General features: G+C 39.6%; 1 protein-coding gene across 1 annotated transcript in view; it reads left to right on the top strand.

The window, feature by feature from the left end:
* Positions 1–23,319, top strand: part of TPK1 (thiamin pyrophosphokinase 1) — a 395,099-nt gene that overhangs the window by 87,283 nt on the left and 284,497 nt on the right. Inside the window, exon 3 of the mRNA XM_068973117.1 lies at positions 7,549–7,620. Within this exon, the coding sequence (XP_068829218.1) occupies positions 7,549–7,620 (72 nt within the window). The remainder of the gene's footprint in view (positions 1–7,548; positions 7,621–23,319) is intronic.

Below are 23,319 nucleotides of genomic sequence, written 5' to 3'. Positions count from 1 at the left end.
CTGCAAGGAGATCCAACCAGTTCATCCTAAAGGAAATCAGTCCTGAATATTCATTGGAAGGACCAATGTTGAAGCTGAAACTCCAATACTTTGGCCACCTGATGTGAAGAGGTGACTCTTTTGGAAAGTCGCTGATGCTGGGAGGGAATGGGGGCAGGAGGAGAAGGGAACGACAGAGGATGAGATGGTTGGATGGCATCACTGAGTCAATGGACACAAGTTTGAGTAAACTCTGGGAGTTGGTGATAGATAGCGAAGCCTGGTGTGCTGTAGTTCATGGGGTCATAAAGAGTTGGACATGACTGAGCAACTGAACTGAAGGGAACATTTCATGCAAAGGTGAACCAAGTAAAGGACAGAAGTGGTATGGACCTAACAGAAACAGAAGATATTAAGAAGAGGTGGCAAGAATACACAGAAGCACTATACAAAAAAGAGCTTCATGACCCAGATAATCATGATGGTGTGATTACTCATCTAGAGCCAGACATCCTGGAATGCAAAGTCACATCGGCCTTAGGAAGCATCACTATGAACAAAGCTAGTGGAGGTGATGGAATTCCAGTTGAGCTATTTCAAATCCTAAAAGATGGTGCTGTGAAAGCGCTACACTCAATATGCCAGAAAATTTGGAAAACTCAGCAGTGGCCACAGGACTGGAAAATGTTAGTTTTCATTCCAATCCCAAAGAATGGCGATGCCAAAGAATGTTCAAACTAGCACACAGTTGCACTCATCTCACATGCTAGCAAACTAATGCTCAAAATTCTCCAAGCCAGGCTTCAACAGTATGTGAACTGTGAACTTCTAGACGTTCAAGCTGTATTTAGAAAAGGCAGAGGAACCAGAGGTCAAATTGCCAACATCCATTGGATCATTGAAAAAAAAAAAAATCTGCTCAGCCATTTGGTAAAGATTAGTTTGTGTTGTTGTTCAGTGCCTCTGTCCTGTTGCTCTTTGCGTCCCCATGGACTGCAGCATGCCAGGCCTCCCTGTCCTTCACTGTCTCCCGGAGCTTGCTCAAACTCATGTCCATTGAGTCAGTGATGCCATCCAACCAACTCGTCCTCTGTCCTCCCCCTCTTCTTCTGTCTTCAGTCTTTCCCAGCATCAGGGTCTTTTCCAAGGAATCAGTTCTTCGCATCTGGCCAAAGTATTGGAGTTTCAGCTTCAGCATCAGTCCTTCCAGTGAGTATTCAGGACTGATTTCCTTTAGGATTGTCTAGTTGAATCTCCTTGCAGCCCAAGGGACTCCAACCCCACAGTTAAAAAGCATCAATTCTTTGGTGCTCAGCTTTCTTTATGGTCCAACTGTCACATGCATACATGACTACTGGAAAAACCTCCTAATAAGCTGACTAAATGAGGGAAATGAGGGTGAACTGCTGCTGCCATTGTGTGGGGCTCACGTTTTTTTTCCCTTAGGCGATCTCATGGGTCATTTGTAAGCCGTGACCCCCTACTGTGAGGACAAGTGAGGTTCCAGCGCCAGTGTGCTTAGCAACTAATACTGTGTTAATTTCTTACTAATTAAAAAATGCTAACCCTTTCACCGTTCAGTTGGATGACCATTTTAGATAGTTGTATCAGAGATATGAATAGGATCTAGCTCTGTATATAATCTGAATAATTTTTATTCTCAGAGATCTGAAATAAAAAAAAATTGCTCGAGATTTGCTATTGTCTTTTTATTTTCTTAATAGAAAATATTGATATAATTATTTTCCAAAGATGAAATAGAACAATCTTTGCCTTCTGATGCAGTGGTTTCCAACCGCCCCCCCCCCCCCCCCCCGCCTGCTTGGATTTATACGTGAAGTCCAGAAATACTTTTGGGCTCTATTTACATGACAGTTATGTTCTATGGAATAATTGTGGAATGACTATTTTATGGAATAATTTTCAGTTCAGTTTTTTCCCTAGCCCCAGGGTGTTAAAAAAATTAAGACTTTATTTAAAAAAAACAGCTTTATATTTATAGACAAATTGAGAAGATGGTAAAAAATAGTTCCTATGTATCCCATTTTCCCGTTTATCTGCACCTTCCATTAGTATGGAGTGTTTTTTACAATTAGTGAACTCGTATTGATATAGTAGTATTATTAGTTCCATAGCTTATTCAGATTTCCTTAGTTTTTACCTAATGACCCTGTTGTGTCCCAAGGTTTCATTCAACCTACAGTATTATGTTTAATTGCTGTGTCTCCTTAGGAACCTGTTGGCTGTGGCAGTTTCTCAGATTTTCCTTGTTTTTGTTGACCTCAGCGGTTTTGAGGTGTATTGAGCAGGCACATTGTAGTATGTGTCTCTGTTGAAATTTTCCTGAGTTATTTTTCTTGATTAGGCTGGGGATATGGAATTTGGAGAAGAAGATAGAGATAGAAAGCTGTTTTCATCATCCTGTTTATGACTGTTGATGCTGACCCTGATCACCTGACTGCTGTGGAGTTGGTCAGGTTTCTCCTCTGTAGCGATTTCCCCCGCTTTCATAGTGCACACTCTTTGGAAGGAAACTTCTCTGTGCAGCCCACCCTATGCAGAGCCCACAGTTGCGCTTCCACCCTTTAGGATGGAGTATCTCCTTAAGGAAATAGTGATTTCTTGGAATTCTTCTGCTTGGGATATATGTTTTTTTCCTCCTATTTTATTAACTCAGTCATTTTTGTTGTATCAGTATTGAGTCATGAATTTTTATCTCTATACTTGGTTGTTAGCCAAAACTATTTTGTTGCTTAAGCTGTTCTAGTTTTGACCTTTGGGCTATTGGGAGCTCTTTGAATTTCCTCTTATACCCCTTCGGCATACTTCCATCAATGTGGCTGTCTTGTTTTTTGGGTTTTGGGGGAGTGCTTCCTTACTTTCTGGCACTATCTGATGGTTCAGGCTTGTCTTATGAATTTCCTTTCTCCCAATCACAAAACATAGAATCAGCCATTTCTTATGAGAAGCAGGTGTTTCTTTGTTGTTTTCATTTTGTTTTGTTTTTAAATAATAAAAGTGAGGAGAGAACTACCTAAGAATGACAGTGAGTTGGCATGCCCCTCCTACCTTTCTTACCTTCTGAACTTGTTGTTCACCTAGTCCTTAGCCACCAGAGGACCTCTTTGCTTTTTTAGCTCAAGGCTGATGATTTCATCTCATTTTTGATTGTCCGTTTCATTTCATGAACTTGGTTGCTTATGCCCTTAGCCACTCAGTCATGTCCGACTCTTTGCAAGCCCATGGAACGTAGCCCCCCAGACTCCTCTGTCCATGGGATTTCCCAGGCAGGAATACTGGAGCGGGTTGCCATTTCCTTCTCCAGGGATCTTCCCGAGCCATGGATTGAACCTGCATCTCCTGTGTCTCCTGCATTGCAGGCGGATTCTTTACCTGCTGAGCCATGAACTTGGACATTTGTACTTAATTCAGAGTTTCCAGGCAACTTGGAGTACTTTGGCTTTGAGCCATCCAGGATCAGGGGTTTTCCATAATCTATAATTGAAATCCCTTTGAGAAAGCAAATCAAGTATTTTGACTTATCCTGTATTTCTCTTTGAGAGAGAATGACTCGTTCTCCTCAGAATGAGGGGAATGACATAGTACATTTGATTTTAAAAGTTGTTGTTTTTACAACATAAGGAAGAAATTCTTCCCAGCCTTTCTCTTAAGTCTTTATATACCTCCTAGGGATAGCATCAGTGTGACAACTTGAGAAATATTGGGTTGGCCATAAGATGGTACAGAAAAACCTGAACGAACTTTCTGGCTAACCCAGTACTTGATATAAGACTGTTAGTTTCCTTACTGCTATGGTCCTGACTATTTTTCTAAATTCCTACACATACAGAGTCAGAAGTTAAGGTCACGTGGTTCAGTGTCTGAGGCTGACATGGACTTCTCTCTGCATTGAGATTCTCTCACAACCTATTTAGAAATAGTGAGTGGTACTGGGTACTACATGGTCTGCAGCCTAGTAGGGACTAGTAACCATAAGGGTTTTGAGGGTAAAATAAGTGCCAAACTGACTTCATTTAGTTTTAATTGCAGAGGAGTCTAGATTAGAAGCGGAAAGAATATTAGATCCTACTACCTAAGGATCTTTATGCATAGAACCAGATTAACATAACTGTTATGTATAGAAATAGTTCGAGTAGTTAATTCTTGGATAACATCATTAGCAAACTGTACTATACATTTTCAAACATCTTGGTTCTTTTCGAAAATGCTTTCACAGATAACGCCTTAATGAAAGTATGGGTTTTAGAGGAGCAGCAAGGTGGATAATAATGCTTTTCCCCTTCATCAGATTGTTCTTTGAGCCACAAAAATACTGAGTTCACATATCAAAGAATCAGTGACAGAAAGCAGTTTGCTCCTTCGCTTACACATACGTGCAATATTGTTGAATGCCTCCTTTAGCAGTGCAGACCTTGCCAAAGATTAAAGGACCATTGGTTTATCCTAACTATTAGCTCCTTGCCATTAACGTCGTATCAAGCATTTACAGGCTATGAATCTCTTATCCCTGTTGAAAAAATGAACGAGTTGAAGTCTTCCTGTGTTTTGATGCTTGCCTGTGCTTTGTCTTTTCCAGTTTCTCTCTTGATCATCTTTACCTTACCCAGTGAAGACCATGATCACCCCATTAATTAAAATTCAGTTTCTCTCTACAGAATAACAACCCCAAGGATTATTGACTTAAAGTAGGAGTTTAGTTTTTTTTCTCGTATAAAAGAAGTCTGGAGTCAGGCATTGAAGTGCTGGCACAGAGGTTTCATGGAGTCATCAGGGACCCAGGCTCTCTCAGGCTGTCGTCTTTGTTCTTTGCATCCCAGGTGGCTGCTAGACTGTTCATTCATCAGTCTTGCTCCAGATGGCAGAATGGAAGAAAAACAGAAGAAAAAGCCCTCCCCGCTCCACTTTAAGGAGACTCCCTAAAAGTAACATATCAGGCTCCTCTATACATTTTCTTGGCCAGAACTTAGTGCTATGACTACGTTTTGCTGGAGAGAATCTAAGAGATAGTTTTTCATTTGGACAGTAATATGCCCAGCAAAACAAAAAAAGCCAGAAAGTCAAAGCAAAAAACAAAGCTGAAACCACAAAAGCCCCTCAGGATTCTGTTGTTGAATAAGAGGAGGAGGAATGTTGTGCGGTAATCACTGGTTTTTGCCACTATCGTTCACTCTGCTGCGGCCCAAAGCTGCCTCCTGGCTTCCCCTCACCTCTGGACAAGTGATTTTGCCAGTTCTCCAACCAGCCGTCATCACCATCTTGTTTACACCGACTCCTGTTTCAACATCCCAGAATGGGTGGGAAAAGTCCTGAATTTGAGACCCATCTGATGTCCCGTGTCTGCTAGCTGACCCCAACTGAATTCCTATTTTTAAACCTGTGGATATTCAGCTCCTGTAGTCCGTTTCTTGCAGCAGTTACTTTCGATGTCCATTCGACTTTCATATTTTGTCCTTGTTCTCGTTTACTTTCTTATGAGGAAATCAGTCCTCCTCTGCCTCTATCTGAGTCTCGAGTATCGCTGTGATAGATCATCCTCTGCTTCAGTCTCAATACCTGTTTTTATCAATAGTATGTAAGCCTTTGGGCCAGGGTTGGAGGGGGCGGGTATGTTAATTCCCAAAGGAGACTGCTTTGTGCTCTATAAATACCTGTTGACTGAATGAATGAATCCTTTCCCTTCTCTCTCTCACTTCCCTCTTCCTAATTAGAATACAATATATTCTATATTTAAAATACTTTCTCCAGACTTTGCTGCCTTTTTCTCCCCCATTTCTCACAGTTCACTTTTTTATTTAAGAAGAGGCATCTCACAGTGTTCTCACTCCTTGCTCTCTTTACTGTCCTCTGAATTTTCAGGCTTTGCTTTGACATCTTCGCCCCCTTGTTAGCCTTTCCTCATTGTCGAGTCTCTTTGATGCTGCATTATTGATGCCACATTCTTGGAAATACTTAGTTCTTTTACCTTTGTAGCTGTTTCTTCTATATTTCCTTTGTTGACGTCCTTCTGCTCTGTAACACTGAGCAAAATATGACGATTTATGTTTGCAATTTGTTCTTTTCTCTCTCTGCCCTCTCTTCGCAGTATCTCAGCTGCGTGTCTGCACTTTCACCTTCGTCTGTCATCTCTGTATGGCTGATCCTCCAGTATACATAAATTGCTTTTACTACTCATTTCTGCATCAGTCTTAAATACTTCCTGGATGCCAGGACTGAAATTTCTCTGTCATTGTAAAGAGCATGTGTAAAATTTGGAATGTGAGGATCCATGTCTCAGGTGCCCATCATTAGGATGTTGCCTCCTAAACTTTCCATGGTAACAGTCCTACTGGCAAAGGATAGCAGCTTCCTGTTCATTGTCTTTTCTGTCTGGAATGCCCTTTTCTTTGTTCTGTCCGGCTATCTTTTTAAGGTCAAGTTCAGAGATCTGCATATCACCAGGATTTCTAGGATGACACTGGACCTTACTGACTTTCTAGGCTTTGAACTTCTGACACATTCATTTATCTGTTACCTGGCACTCCTCCTATCCTTGTGTTGTGCTGTATGTGGAATAAATCGTCCTTATTATAAATGTCTTATCTTCCAGATACCCTGTAATCTTACTCCTCTTCGTACTCCTAGTGCTCGATATATAATGGGCACTTAATAACATTTGCTGTGGATGATGGCATCCCCTTTTCATTTCCTTATCTCATTCTATTTCTAACACTGAGATTGCTTTAAAAAACAATTAATTTTTCTTATCACCAAACAAACATTTCTTTTCCATAAATGAAATGAAGTGCTCAGACTAAGCTGAATGACAGATTTTCAGCCAGCCTCATTTGTGTTCTGCTTGGCACTTTTTACAGTACATTATAAAAGGCTTGAAATGATTGTTGGAGGAGTAACTTTTCTCCATCTTTCTTGGTCTTTTGAGTGTCATCTAAAAAGTGGGAATAAAAGAGTCATGGAAAGAGCTAGTAGGATCTTGTGGAAATGAAGTTTTCCATGGGTGAGTTCAAGTGGGGCTGAGGGAGAGCTTGAGAGGGAAAGACAGACTGTGATTAAATGAGGATGAAAATGCATGTAAAAGGACACACCCATTAGACCCAAGCAGCTTGGCAGACATCAAGGTGATACCAAACCAGCCAGGCAGAAGGGTACTTGTAGCAAAGTGGTGTATGTTTCATAAGGATAAGAATTCACATCGGGGCATTTTTGCTGTGCACCCCTACAAAAAGAAGCACTTGTTGTTGTTCAGTCGCTAAGTTGTATTCAACTCTACAGCTTCATGGTCTGCAATTGGTTTTATGATGAACTATATTTTAATAATAAATTCCTCAGCAATATAGTGATGTGACGGAATAGTGATGGAATATAGTGATGGAATAAAGTAGATCCAGTTAACTTACAGTGTCTTTTCAAATCCAGGTATAAGAAATCAGCTGTGATTAAAAGTTAGCTCTGTGTAGACTTAAAACCTAAACTAATAAGAGTACGATTCCAGACTCAAATTAGGGAACACAAGACTTCACTTGTTTACTTGATTTTGCTTTTTTCCCATAGGGAGTTTGAAGTACTGCCTTGTGATTCTGAACCAGCCTTTGGACAAATGTTTTCGTCATCTTTGGCACAAAGGTAACCTTAATTAGCATTTGTATTTCTTTGCTTTCTTACTCTCCTTTGGACTAATGTGATGGTTAAGTATCCCAGAAACCAGGTGGACTACTAAATAGTGGAATTTATAATATGCTGATTTAATTATTGAGTTATCAGAAGACGTTATTATTGCTTCTCTGCTAATCTGTTCATACACGTGGTTTCCAAGGAGTGGACCTCTAAGGACAGACTTATAATATAGCACCACTCTACTGTATATTGTAACTATTATGTGGATGTTTATCCTAAGTACTTACAAGTGTTTGTTCAAGTGTAACTATTTTTGGCTCCAGTGACAGCAAAAAACCTCCACAAGCCTCACTCATTCCAGCATTCAGTAACTAGATTGCTTCAGGATGACTGGAAGATAAAAGGAGAAGACATGTTACCAGTATATTAGAATTTCTAGGGGTGCAGAAAAATATAGTTAAAAATGGAATATTTTTTACTGAATTAAACTTCTATGAAGTTTCATATAAGAAATAGGCTTTATTAACTCTTTTACATTATTCTTTGATTTTTATAGAATTAACTCAAGAAAGTAGTATTAAATAGCATTTGCCATTTTGAACCTCTGTTCTTTAATGAAGTCTTGTTTTTTTTCCCTAAGGGATACTTTTGCTATGTTTTCACTGTAAGTTTTGGATCAAATTAGATAAACAGAAATCTTGATTCATGATATATTGTAGCATATTCTTGGTTTTCCTTTACCAGCCCACACTAGTGTTCTTATTGTTGAGATTGTGTGTCTTAGAATGCAAATCTGTAAGGCTAATCGGCTCATATCTGGACAAAGGTAGTTGTGATACTAGAGGGAATAAATTATTATATAGATAATTTCGTAGAAAGAATTTTTCATGTTCAATATGCTCAGGATGAAAACTCTTGGTGTTTCAAATTTAGCCAACTTTAAATTAGCTAACTTAAAATTTCACATTGTAGTTGTACTAACATTGCCCTAAAAGTAATCAGTTACTTAACTGTCAACTTATCTTTCATAGCACTTACTGCTTACTTACCTGGAATTAGATAGTTATTTGGGCATCTTAACGCCAGAAGGCCTTTTTTGTCACTTTATCTCTGTTGTCTAGTGCTGTGCGTGGCACATAATTGCTTAGTAATTACAGTGATTGAAAGAAAGAATCTAATATGGTTGATATTGCTCATAAAGACCAAAGCAGACTGACGAGGCACATCTTTTTTTACCTGAACTTATTGTATCATGTTTTATAGTATTTTTAGGAGCACATGTAAACCTGTGTTTTACAGCAAACATTAGAAATTGATAAAATATTCATTGATAGGAGCTGTTAGAAACCTTGGATAATGAAAACCACATCCTAAGCCTCATATTTTGGGAGTGGTTAATAGTCCTGTTTTGCGCAGTGTGAAATGCTGTAGATTTTTTAGCTGACTGAAGTTCTTCATTTCATTAGTTTTTCTGTAGTGAATTTGATTTGAAATGTCTCAGGCCTGACGTTCACCAGATAATCAGTTCAGTTCAGTTGCTCAGTCGTGGCTATCTCTTTGCGACCCCATGAACTGCAGCCTGCCAGGCCTCCCTGTCCATCACCAACTCCCAGAGCTTACCCAAACTCATGTCCATTGAGTCGGTGATGCCATCCAACCATCTCATCCTCTGTCATCCCCTTCTCCTCCTCCTCTCAATCTTTCCTAGCATCAGAGTCTTTTCCAATGAGTCAGCTCTTTGCATCAGGTGGCCAAAGTATTAGAGTTTCAGCTTTAACATCAGTCCTTCCAAAGAAATCCCAGGGCTGATCTCCTTCAGAATGGACTGGTTGGATCTCCTTGTAGTCCAAGGGACTCTCAAGAGTCTTCTCCAATACCATGGTTCAAAAGCATCATTCTTTGGCGCTCAGCTTTCTTTATAGTCCAACTCTCACATCCATACATAACTACTGGAAAAACCATAGCCTCGAGTAGATGGACCTTTGTTGGCAAAGTAATGTCTCTGCTTTTTAATATGCTGTCTAGGTTGGTCATAACTTTCCTTCCAAGGAGTAAGCGTCTTTTAATTTCATGCCTGCAGTCACCATCTGCAGTGATTTTGGAGCCCCAAAATATAAAGTCAGCCACTGTTTCGTGTTTCCCCATCTATTTGCCATGAAGTGATAGGACCAGATGCCGTGATCTTAGTTTTCTGAGTGTTGAGCTTTAAGCCAACTTTTCAACTCTCCTCTTTCACTTTCATCAAGAGGCTCTTTAGTTCCTCTTCACTTTCTGCCATAAGGGTGGTGTCATCTGCATATCTGAGGTTATTGATATTTCTCCTGGCAATCTTGATTCCATGTCCAGTTCTAACTGTTGCTTCCTGACCTGCATACAGATTTCTCAAGAGGCAGGTTAGGTGGTCTGGTATTCCCATCTCTTTCAGAATTTTCCACAGTTTATTGTGATCCACACATTCAAAGGCTTTGGCGTAATCAATAAAGCAGAAATAGATGTTTTTCTGGAACTCTCTTGCTTTTTCGATGATCCAGTGGATGTTCGCAATTTGATCTCTGGTTCCTCTGCCTTTTCTAAAACCAGCTTGAACATCTGGGAGTTCATGGTTCACGTATTGCTGAAGCCTGCCTTGGAGAATTTTGAGCATTACTTTACTAGCATGTGAGATGAGTGCAATTGTGTGGTAGTTTGAGCATTCTTTAGGATTGCCTTTCTTTGGGATTGGATTGAAAACCGACCTTTTCCAGTCCTGTGGCCACTGCTGAGTTTTCCAAATTTGCTGACATATTGAGTGCAGCACTTTCACAGCATCATCTTTTAGGAGTTGAAATAGCTCAACTGGAATTCCATCACCTCCACTAACTTTGTTCATAGTGATGCTTCCTAAGGCCCACTTGACTAATCGTTTGATTTGCATTAAAAAATGAACACTTGGTCAGTACATATATATGAAAGGAAGTAAAGGTATCTAAAGTGTACTGTGTACTGAAATGGTTAGATAATTCTCATTTCCCAAATAACTTTTCTTTAGGTTATTGAAATGCTAAATTCTTTCATGTATGCCTTTAGGATAATTCTTCTCATTTGGAGCCATGAACCATTATAAAAAGTAACTCTGTTAACAAGACTAAGGAATAGGTTTTTTGTGACTCTCATAACAGAGGCTGTGGGCTTGTGTTTGTGTTGTTGTTCTTCTAAGAAATGGCAACGAAATAGGGAAACTCTGAGCTTGAGCAGATTTTCACAGAAGAATGTCCCAGAGAAAAGCAGCATCGGTGGTTTGGGGAAGAGCCAGAATTGTGTCTTAAAAGATTTCATTTCAGCAAGTAAGTCATGGCTGGAGGCTGCCCTGCTGTTTCTGTTGAGCTAATTTATGTGTGCAGAATTTTCTGTAACTTCTGTGGATGTGAAGATTTGGCAAGAGCAGAAATTAAGTAAATGGTGAGAACTGACCACAAAACCAAAACACACGAAAATCTGAAGGCTACTGCGTAGCATAAGTCTCTTATATAAAAGTCTATATTTTATCTTTAACATGTGAAAGGCTTCTGTTGAGTAGGAATTTCTTGAGATTCCTTTCAAAGGAAAGACTACTTTGAAGATGTTAGTTCACATCTTATAAAATCTAGTTTAAATGACTTACAAAAGAGCTTCAAGGGAGATTAAAATTATAAAAGTTTTTGAATGTGTTTTCCCTCTACCACATCATGAAGTTTTAAGGATTTTTTGGTCACAATTCTTGGAATATACCCCTACCTGTCTAACATTATGTAGTCTGGATTTAATCTGGGGACATAAAATAAATGTTTGATAGGTAGTAGATAAATAAAATGACAGGCTAGTTAGTATCTCACTAAGTGCTCTATGGCAATCAGAGATTATTGGCCTTTATGACTATTGCTGTTATATTTCTTAACCTCCCTCCCTCCCTCGCTTTTTTTTTTTTTCCCCTTAAGCCAGGCTTTCTCTTCCAGTAAATGTCTTTTTCACCTGAAATATATAGCAAGTGAAAGAAACAGAGATGTCTGTGTTTGAATGGCTCTGGTTATTTCTTGTTGTGGGTCAGTGTTTTTCATCTCAGGGTCACCAAGCTTACTGGGTCCTCACAGGTGGTAGGAGAGGTCTCTTGAGTTAGATGAAATTGAAATACAAAAAAAAAAGAAATAAGAAACCCACAGACATTCATTTATGTCGGATAAGGTTGCATAGATTGGTCATATATCAGGTTTCTAGGAGTTTGACTTCCTGAAGTACATCCTCATTTTTAACATGAGTTCCTGGCCTCAACCTGCCTCTTGTATTTGATCTGCAGAACAGTGGTGACCATATTAATCAGATTATGAATCGATGATCAGGGTATGTCAATGTCACGTGTTTAATCTTTGGCCTTACAGCTTTTTCCTCTAATAAGCAATTACTTTCCTTTACTGGGTATCTGTCTCTCTTATTCCCCTGGAAACCAACCTTAAGATCACATGAAGATACGGGCAATATACTCTGTTCATTTTGGGTGAGGCTTATATCATAAGATATTTTGACAGATCCGGTGGGTCTTACAGGTTAAAGGGAGGCACATGTGACAATTCATGAATTGAAAAACAAGGTCTTTGGTTTCATAGTATCATTTTTTTCCCCTTCTGTTCTGTTTATAATGGACCTATTGAGGCCCTTCTGTGTCAGGCATGGGGCTCAAAGCTGGGGGTGGGACTTTGGACTCTGGGTTTTGGTTGGAATGGAGAGCTGGTGGGGCAGGAAAGGTTCAGGTGGGACTCTGGGCTCTCAGTTGTGGTTGGAACTTCCCTGGCAGGGCGGGAAGATGGGGTTGTGGAGGCATAAGGTTGCAGCCTGTTCTTGATGACAGCATCTTCGTCAAGAGCCGCAAGGCCTCAGAAGGAACGTGCTGTATCCCTGCTTCTCAACAGCTGTGAACCTGTTGTAGCATGTGATTAATTGCATCTGCTTGGCTCATGTCTGTATGCTTGTCTTTCTTTAAAGAAAAACACTTTAGCTGAATAAATATTTTTTAACAGAATCATGACTTGCTCCACTAATTTTACCGATTTTGTGCTAGTGATCAGTATTGCCATCAGGTTGAAGTTGAGTGCCGTAGATCTGCTATAAAGTACCTTGTTGTACTGACCCTTTCTTTTGTGAATTATGCACCCCAGGACTGTTTTCTCCTGATGACTTGAAGTGAAGCTCAGCCAAAGTTAAAGATTTACAGTATGTGAAATTTTCTTTTTCCTCTCCTTTTCTACTACTGTCTCTCTGTTCCGTGGGACTTTTCTTCTTTCACTTCTGGTGTCCATTTTGTTTATTTTCATTAAGAGAAATTGGATACTTGTAATTTTTATATGTAGATTGGTTGGTAGCTTTAAAATACTTGGTATATTAAAGAAATAGCTATTTCATTCCTATTGTATATATTTGTATACATTATGTCTATTAGAAGGATTTCAAAGAAAACATTTTTGATAATCACCTTGAAAGTTCAGAATCACCTTGGGGTTCTTCCTAAAGCTGACTCTGAAAGGGCTAGTCATAGTCCATCTTTTTGGGTTTGTTTTTTGGAGTGTGTTTCTAATATAGTTTTTCCTCTGTCCTCATCTACTGCTGCTACCCCATCCTATGTATTTAATGACTGATATAATTGAACTGCCTTCTTTTTTCTTTTTTTTGTTGCCTGAAATAGATTTTTATTATACTTATTCATCTTTCAACCTTTGACTCATCTTTAAAGGTCTAATTCAAATGCCACCTCCTGTGTATAAAAGCTTCCTTACTTAGTGTGCCCAGGTAGAGATTTTCTCCCTAGTATTTGTCCTTTGCTTCTCTTATTTAGAAGTATCACCTGATCCCTCCTTGAGGCTCAGCTTCTTAAAGAAGGATACAGAATGCTTAGCAGAGGTGTTTTCCTCCTGGTTCTGGTGAGACTAGCCTGGGAGCAGCCATTGTAGGTCACCCTAGCAATTGCTGAAGGTCAGGGTCTGTCTTTGGTTCTTTCTAGATGCTGGAAATCCTTTTGCCCTGCTGTGAACCAGTTAGCGGGCAGCAGGTGCATGCGCACACACACTCTCTTCCCCTGCAGCCAAGATTCCTCTCGTTTCTCAGCCTAGGTTGGGTCCCTTTGCTACTTCTGCTGAACTGGAGCTCTGTTGACCAGTTTCTTTTTTCTTCTGCTCTAAGACTCCCAAGGGCTTACTTTGTATTTCCTAGTGTAACCAATCAGAACTGCTATTTTCATTAATCTCACCTCTTTTCCTCATAGCTCATGTGCAAAGAATATATTCCTTTTTTGCCTCTTTCATTTTATGTCTTTGACAGTTGAAGTGGTAACAGATGTGTCATTGGAATATATCCTCTTTGTCCATCAAGGTATTATGGTGAGGTATATCTTTTATTATAGAGAAGAGTATAAAATTATGCAATTAAGCAACACCCTTATCTTCTGACTTTAATTTCTAAAGAGATTTACTATACATTTTTATTGCAGTTCTTATAATACCCCTTACTTAATTTCTTTGTGAGAACGATAGATTAACCTTATTTTTGAGAAAATACATGCCTCAGTTTTACCCTAGATTTTTATTTTTAATTATAGAAATATATGTGCTTTTTAAAGATTTAAAACATCGTTTTTTATAATGAGACAGTGACAGTCCCCATTAGCTATTTAATATTTCCTTCATTATTTGCTTTATACTTGCATTTTTTCTTTTTCATTATTGCCCATGAAATGATTTTTATGTGTATTTTAACCATCAGTTAAGGTAGTAGATGAAATGCTGTGACTAAATGGGCAAATGCCCCTAAAATAGAGATTGCCAGGCCATGTGACTCTGTATCCTTTATGGCAGCTAGTGTAGCGGTTTTGACTGCCTGTTTTACTGTGTTTTTTTAATGCCATGTAGATCTGTGTCCTAACTGGTATGTTGGTGTTTAATGTAACTAGAAAATGGCTTCAAGTTAGTATGGCTACTTATATTTTAGTAAATATAAATATATATATATATTATATAAACATACATTTTTAAAACTCATTCATTCATATATTTACTTACATTTGCTCCATGTTAATTTACAGGGACACACACAAACTTGCACACAGACTTTTCTGCTGATGTTAAGCCTGATAAAGTAAGCCTGATGTGTGATTAGTTACAAGACTCTAAGCATGTTGTTAACAGTCATCCTTGCTAGGGAAGCTCAGCAGGACCTTTGTGGTACTGTGTCCTCACTGAAACAGTGTAAAAGTAAAACACAAGCGAAAAACTCCAAAGGATTCTAGAATTCTGTCTCTGCACTAAGCAGACAGCTGAATGCTGCAGAAACCTAGTTAAAAATGAAGCATCACCTTTAGGTCAACTATCCAAAAGTGAATTCAACATTTTGCATTTCTTTTTTTAAAATATAAATTTATTTATTTTAATTGGAGGTTAATTACTTGACAATATTGTATTGGTTTTGCCACACATCAACATGAATCCGCCACAGGTATACACGTGTTTCCCATCCCGAAACCCCCTCCCTCCTCCCTCCCCGTACCATCCCTCTGGGTCGTCTCAGTGCACCAGCCCCAAGCATCCAGTATCATGAGTTGATGGTGTCCAACTCTTTAGAAGGTATTCCCAGTCAGAGTGCTCAAGTCCTAGGTGGCCTTCCCTGAAATGCAGACGTTGTCATGTTCACAGCACTTCCGAGAAATTTGTTACAGAGACATAAAGTTTTCTCCATGGTAGCTTTTCTCCATTCACTTGTAACATAGAGCTTATTCAGTTAGTTTGAAGGTCTTCTGAAAGAGTAGTCTTTGGAGAAGCAGTTGGAGAAACATGGTGCGAATCGCCTCTTTTTACCCACATTGTGAATTGTTATCTTACCCTTAAGAATCTGGAAACATTTATTTTTACCCCATCCTGCTTTAAAGTTTGATCTCTAAATACTGTGATGTGTTACATAAATATTAATGTTCCTATGTGTGTTAATTTTTTGTCCCGCTTTGCTTAGTGGCTTATCCCTTGTAATAGTTTCTTTGAAGGCAAGCTGCTGAAAGTTTATTTTTAGAGAGAGTGCATGCGTGCTCAGTCATGTCTGACTTTTTTGAAAACCCATGAACTGTAGCCCACCAGGCTCTTCTGTCCATGGGATTTTCCAGGCAAGAATACTGAAGGGGGTAGCCATTCCCTTCTCCAGGGCATCTTCCTGACACAGGAATCAAACCTGCATCTCTTGCATCTCCTGCATTGGCAGGCGGATTCCTTACCACTGCACCTGGGAAGATCATGCTACTTAATTGACTATAAGTCAGTTTAGGCAGGAGGAGAAGGGGACGACAGAGGATGGGATGGTTGGATGGCATCACCGACTCAATGGACATGAGTTTGAGTAAACTCTGGGAGTTGGTGATGGACAGGGAGGCCTGGCGTGCTGCGATTCATGGGGTCACAAAGAGTCGGACATGACTGAGCAACTGAACTGAAAGTCAGTTAAAGAACATTACCACTGGCTAATATTTGTGTACAATTACAGAGTAAAACTAAGGTGAACATTTTTGGAGTCCTGGTCTTTGGGGGAAGCTGAGCCTCTCTGAGCATTTGATTTCCCAGTAATAGCTGCTCAGAGTCTCAGAAAGAAGCTACCATTGGGAAACAGAAAAACTAGTAAGAGGATGACCTCTTTTCTGCTTCACTCAGAAGTTTGGGTGCGAGGAAATCTGATCTGTATCCTTCTGTGTCTGAATTTACCGGCAGTGTTCGGAACGAACTGAATGGGGCATCATAGGGGTAAATCATAGGGCAAAACACTTGTTTAAGCTAGTAGGGGAGTAACTATTTGTTGTTGTTCAGTTGCTAAGTCATGTCAGACCCTTTGTGACCCCATGGACTGCAGTATGCCAGGCTTCCCTGTCCTTCATGTTCTCCCGGAGTTTGCTCAAATTCATCTCCGTTAAGTTGGTGATGCTATCTGCCATCTCATTCTCTGCCGTCCCCTTCTCCTTTTGCCTTCAACCTTTCCCAGCATCAGGGTCTTCTCTAATGAGTTGCTTCTTTGCATTAGGTGGCCAAAGTATTGGACTTTCAGTATCAGTCCTTTGAGTGAATATTCAAGGTTGATTTCCTTTAGGGTTGACTCTTTTCATCTCCTTGCTGTCCAAGGCATCTCAGGAGTCTTCTCCAGCACCTCAGTTCAAAAGCATCAATTCTTCAGTGCTCAGTAGAGGAAATAGTATATAATTTTGAATGTATTCAATATAACTGAACAGTGTGCAGTGTTAGATACCTATAATAGCAGGATCTCTGTGGAAGTGAAATAGTGATACCCTTTAATAAGATGTCCTGCCATCTCAATCATTATCATAAATTTGGTTTTTAAGCGATTTGCTGGTTATGACTACCTGGATAGGTAAAATATCGTGTGTGTCTTTGTCATTTAATTGCATCCAAGCAAAGATCCAGCTGATACTTTAGCTGGGAAAATGCTAGGCTTTAGGGTATCTGAATTTTCATTCAGATGATCCAGGAAGCATCTGTTCTACTGATGAGCAGATTAGTCATTAGACTTAAGAATCCTGTAACGGTGAGGCTTAGCACAGTTTATTGAACTACCAAATTGACACTATTTGTGTCATTTTCTGTTCTTAGTGGTTCACAGAACTTATGCTTTGAGCACATTTAAGTGAGCATTGAGCCAAAGATCTGATGAGCAATTTGCATACTTGGTTCTGGTCCATTAAACAAAACAGTTATGTACAAGCTGTAGTCCCTGTAAATAAGGCTGGCAGGAAAGATCTGTCCCACTCATACAGAAACAGTTGAGGACTACAAAAAGTCATTTAAATAGATGCCATTTTAATATATTAGTGATACAGAACAAAATGTGTGTAGTCTGATTTGAGGCTGGAAATAGAATTTATGACTCTCATCCCAAGGTGATGGCCCATCGCTGTTGAATTAGATCTTTCATTATTTTGAGTGTTATAAATGTCAGATATTAGGGACCTCAGTGTTATTTTCTTAGGATTCACTCTCAGATCATCGTGTTGTGTGATGCTTAGTCTCAGTAACTACATTATCATAGGGCACTGAAGAAACTGAAACCAAAGCCTGAAGTACTGCATAGCTGTAAGGCATTTATAATTCTCCTGCTATATGTCCTAATTTCATGGTACTTTGTATGAACTGCTGTCTATGTGCACGGGTGCTCATTTGCTCAGTTCATGTCCAACTCTTTGCGACCCCATGGACTATAGCCCAACAAGCTCCTCTCCCCATGGAGTTTTCCAGTCAAGAATGCTGGAGTAGGTTGCTATTTCCTCCAGGTTATCTTCCCCACTGAGATATTGAACTTGTATCTCTTGTGTTTCCTGCATTGGAAGGTGGATTCTTTACCCTGCACCACCTGGGAAGCCCATGAACTGTTGTACTTGATATTTAAAAAAGAAAAGTAATTTTAAAATACCAAGTTTTCACAGTATAGCATTTTCTAATATGTTTACTGAGAGTAAAAAAAATCCAGTATTTCCTTTTTAAATTCATATCTTTTCCCATTTCTGGTGTCAAAAAATAATAAAGGCTGATGATGGTTATTTCCTCCCCAGTAAGTCATAAATGTGCTTCCCGTTGGTAAAGAATCGGCCTGCAATACAGGAGAACCCCGGGTTGATTCCTGAGTCGGGAAGATCCCCTAGAGAAGGGATAGGCTACCCACTCCAGTATTGTTAGGCTTCCTTTATGGCTCAGCTGGCAAAGAATCTGCTGATAATGCAGGAGACCTGGGTTCGATTCCTGGGTTGGGAAGATCCCCGGGAGAAGGGAAAGGCTACTCACTCCAGTATTCTGGCCTGGAGAGTTCCGTGGTCTGGATAGTCCATGGAGTCACAGAGTCAGACATGTGCGACTTTCACTTTCAACTCATAAATATATGACTGTAAGAATTAGCATTATAAAATATTTTATTTAAAATTCTTATACCCTTTAGTTAGAATTTATCTATCCTATACATATGTTGTTGTTCAGTTGCTAAGTCGTGTCCGACTCTTTGCGATCCCATGGACTGCAGCATGCCAGGCTTCCCTGTCCCTCTCTATTTCCTGGAGTTTGCCCAAGTTCATGTTCATTGAATCAGTGATGCTATCCAACCATCTCATCCTCTGTCACCCTTTTCCTAAATATATATATGTTGAAAATGTGTGAAACACATTCCAAAGTAATAGAAGTTAATGGATAATAACAGACTATTCCAGAATATTTTTCGAATTCTACTCCTGCCCTTAAGATAAATTGTTGCATAATTTTGTTATGAAGATCAGAGTGTCAAAAGATGGCCCCTCCCCTCTTGTGTTACATCATTACCTTTAATAACAGGAGGGTATTTCGACTTGTTCAGTGACATGATATGTCTTTGGGATGTTTCTAGGAGTCTAAGAGGGAAATGGTACAGGATAGATTAAATGCAATGTGTATTTTCAATTGTCAGCAACTTTTGATTATGTTAAAAAAAAAGAACCCACAGATTGGTAATACTATGTTTAAAACATACTGATCATTACCAGCCTGTATCATTCATTTGACAAATAGTAATTTGATGTATAATTTATCATTGGTTACAAATCCAAGCCTGTCTTTCTGGTTTATGATTATTTTATACATCTTATTTACAGTGATCAGCCCTTTACCTGGGGTTTCACTGGCAGTTTAATTATGATTCACAGCATTGTGCATCCTTTGTGTTCAACAGCATATAGAACACTACAGGAATGAGAAGAGAGGCATTATCTTTTTACTGGCCAGAAATAAGCAGGGTTTGTCATCTGAGAGGAAGAAAAGATAAACATAAGCTGAAATTTGCAGGAGTATGGTTGTGAATGTCCATAGAAAGCAAATTTAGGGATCTTGAGATATAAATATGCCAGCCTAAGCTTATAGTATATGTTAAATAGTTTAACATAATAGACTTAATCGTGATGGCTTATCCATGTCCATATGCTTAAATTCGTGGGATCCTCTGTTGCTTTATGTAGCCAGGACTGTTAGTTTGGTTTTCTTTTATCATTTTTTAAAAATCTCAATTAGTACTGAATGAAAGACATCTTTGAGAAAATATATTTTAATTTGTAGCATTCAATAGGCCTTTAAGGACTGTCTTGCAAAACTCTGGTTAAATAAAATGCCATCTCTTGTTGGAATGAGATAGGGTTATTGTCATAATGCAACACTGTTTCTAGTTTTTATGGAACATTTCTAGCAGAGGCGTGAGGTGTCAATTATAACTTCCATTCCACTTGTGCCTTTTTATAACTTGTCTTACATAACAAAGCAAAAAATAATGTTTATGTTACAAATTAGTCTAACACTGTTATTTTTTCTAATGATAATGGAATTATAAGCATGCTTTAATAGCCTCTTAAAATTTTCTTGAAGAGGTGAACTGTTGATCATCTCAAAGTAAAAACATAAATCGAGATGTATCTCCTTTCTGGGTTTTAAAGAAGTGACGTTCTTTTTTGCCACAGAAGAAAAATAAATAGAAAGCATATATAAATTTTTTTTCTTTGTAAATAGAAAGCAATCTTTCCACACTTAACAACATTAAAACCTGTGTGCACATCACTCTACATATGTTTAGTTAAATTTGGAATCAGTTCAGTTCAGTTGCTCAGGCATGTCTGACTCTGCGAACCCCTGGACTGCAGCACACCAGGCTTCCCTGTCCATCACCAATTCCCAAAGCCTTTGCAAACTCACATCCATCGAGTCGGTGATGCCATCCAACCATCTCATCCTCTGTCGTCCCCTTGTCCTCCTGCCTTCAGTCTTTCCCAGCATCAGGGTTTTATCCAGTGAGTCAGTTCTTCGCAGCAGGTGGCCAAAGTATTGGCGTTTCAGCTTTAGCATCAGTCCTTCCAATGCATATTGAGGACTGATTTCCTTTAGGATGGACTGGTTGGACCTCCTTGCGGTCCAAGGGACTCTCAAGAGGCTTCTCCAACACCACAGTTCAAAAGCATCAATTCTTTGGTGCTCAGCTTTCTTTATAGTTCAACTCTCAAATCCATACTTGACTACTGGAAAAACCATAGCTTTGACTAGATGGACTTTTGTTGGCAAAGTAATGTCTGTGCTTTTTAATATGCTGTCTAGGTTGGTCATAGCTTTTCTTCCAAGGAGCAAGTGTCTTAATTTCATGGCTGCAGTTACCATTTGCAGTGATTTTGGAGCCCCCAAAAATATAGTCTCTCACTGTTTTCCTTGTTTCCCCATCTATTTGCGGTGAAGTGATGGGACCAGATGGCATGATCTTAGTTTTCTGAATGTTGAGTTTTAAGCCAACTTTTTCACTCTCCTGTTTCACTTTCATCAAGAGGCTCAGTAGTTCTTCACTTTCTGCCATAAGGGTGGTGTCATCTGCCTATCTGAGGTTATTGATAATTCTCCTGTCAATCTTGATTCCAGCTTGTGCCTCATCCAGTTCAGCATTTCTCTTGATGTACTCTGCATACAAGTTAAATAAGCAGGATGACAATATACAGTATTCCTTTCCCTATTTGGAATCAGTCTGTTGTTCCATGTCCAGTTCTAACTGTTGCTTCTTGACCTTTATACAGATTTTTCAAGAGGCAGGTCAGGTGGTCTGGTATTCCCATCTCTTTCAGAATTTTCCACAGTTTGTGGTGATCCACACAGTCCAAGGCTTTGGCATGGTCAGTCAAGCAGAAGTAGATGTTTTTCTGAGCTCTGTTGCTTTTTCGATGATCCAGTGGATGTTGTGGAGACGGTGATGGTAACCCACTCCAGTACTCCTGCCTGGAAAATCACATGGATGGAGGAGCCTGGTAGGCTGCAGTCCTTGGGGTTGCTAAGAGTCGGACACGACTGAGCGACTTGACTTTCACTCTTCACTTTCATGCATTGGAGGAGGAAATGGCAACCCACTCCAGTATTCTTGCCTGGAGAATCCCAGGGACGGGAGAGCCTGGTGGGCTGCTGTCTATGGGGTCGCACAGAGTTGAACACGACAGAAGCGACTTAGCAGCAGCAGCAGCAGCAGCGGATGTTGACAATTTGATCCCTGCTTCCTCTGCCGTTTCTAAATCCAGCTTGAACATCTGGAAGTTCACGGTTCACATACTTCTGAAGTCTGGCTTGGAGAATTTTGAGCATTACTTTGCTAGTGTGTGAGATGAGTGCAGTTGTGCAGTAGTCTGAACATTCTTTGGCATTGCCCTTCTTTGCGATTGAAGTGAAAACTGACCTTTTCTAGTCCTGTGGCCACTGCTGAGTTTTCCAAATTTGCTGGCATATTGAGTGCAGCACTTTGACAGTATCATCTTTTAGGATTTGAATTAACTCTGCTGGAATTCCATCACTTCCACTAGCTTTGTTTGTAGTGATGCCTCTTCAGGTCCACTTGACTTCACATTCCAGGATGTCTGGCTCTAGATAAGTGATCACACCATCATGGTTATCTGGGTCATGAAGATCTGTTTTGTATAGTTCTTCTGTGTATTCTTGCCACCTCTTTTTAATATCTTCTGCTTTTGTTAGGTCTGTACCATTTCTGTCCTTTATTGAGTCAGTCTTTGCAAGGAATGTTCCATTTATACCTCTGATTTTCTTGAAGAGCTCTCTAGTGTTTCCCATTCTGTTGTTTTTCTCTATTTCTTTGCATTGATCCCTGAGGTATAGAAATAGGTTCTGTTTGTAGGAAATTATTTTTATATTGTGTTGGTGACATTTCTTACCTTCCTGGAAGCATATTCCCATGAACTCTTATAACCAAGTAACTTAGATGATAAAGAATCTACCATCTAAGATTCTATAGATGTGGGAGACCCGAGTTCAATCCCTGAGTTGGAAGATCCCCTGGAGTAGGAAATGGCAATCCACTCCAGTTTTCTTGCCTGGCGAATTCTGTGGATAAGCAGTCTGGCAAGCTGCAGTTCATGGGGTTGCAGAGTCCGACACGACTGAAGCAACTCAGCATGGCTGCATGCATTGGAGAAGGAAATGGCACCCCACTCCAGTATTCTTGCCTAGAGAATCCCAGGGACAGAGGAGTCTGGTGGGCTGCCGTCTCTGGGGTCGCAGAGTCGGACACGACTGAAGTGACTTAGCAGCAGCAGAGCAATTAACACTTTCACTTTCATATAGACTCCTGAGACCTTTCCCATCTCTATTGTTCATTCAGTTTAACCAAAAATTGAGAATGAGATGTGAATGTGGATGTTTTATTCTTTATTAGGCACAATTGACATTCAAGTTTCAGAAAGGAAAACAGCTATGCTGTCTCTTATTCAAACAGTTGTAGGTATAGTGAGTTTTGATTCATTCACTGTATATCTCCTCAAACTGAAAATTTTTCCTGCTAGCCTGACTTTTGGAAGTTATAAACCATAAATGTCAGACTTCCAATCAGTATGAAAACAACTTGGTAGAGAGTTACCCATTTTCCTTTATTCTGTCTCCGCACTGTGACACTAATGAGACTTCTTATTTTGAGTGTTGACCTTGGTACTTGGAGATCTTTTGACACTGAAGCAGATTTCAGTTATATTTACTATTTGATGCTCATTGTGTCAGGAACATTCACTTGTTATTTTATACGAGGATTTTTAATCCTTATTGGAAACTTGTTGGAACAAACTGGAAATGGTATTTCTATTGCATTTCAACTTTGGAGTCAATGTAGAATTTAATTCCACCTACCAGTGAGGAT

The sequence above is a fragment of the Capricornis sumatraensis genome, chromosome 5, assembly GCF_032405125.1.
Source record: "Capricornis sumatraensis isolate serow.1 chromosome 5, serow.2, whole genome shotgun sequence".
Classification (NCBI taxonomy): domain Eukaryota; kingdom Metazoa; phylum Chordata; class Mammalia; order Artiodactyla; family Bovidae; genus Capricornis; species Capricornis sumatraensis.
This window is presented reverse-complemented; position numbering and strand designations above follow the sequence as displayed.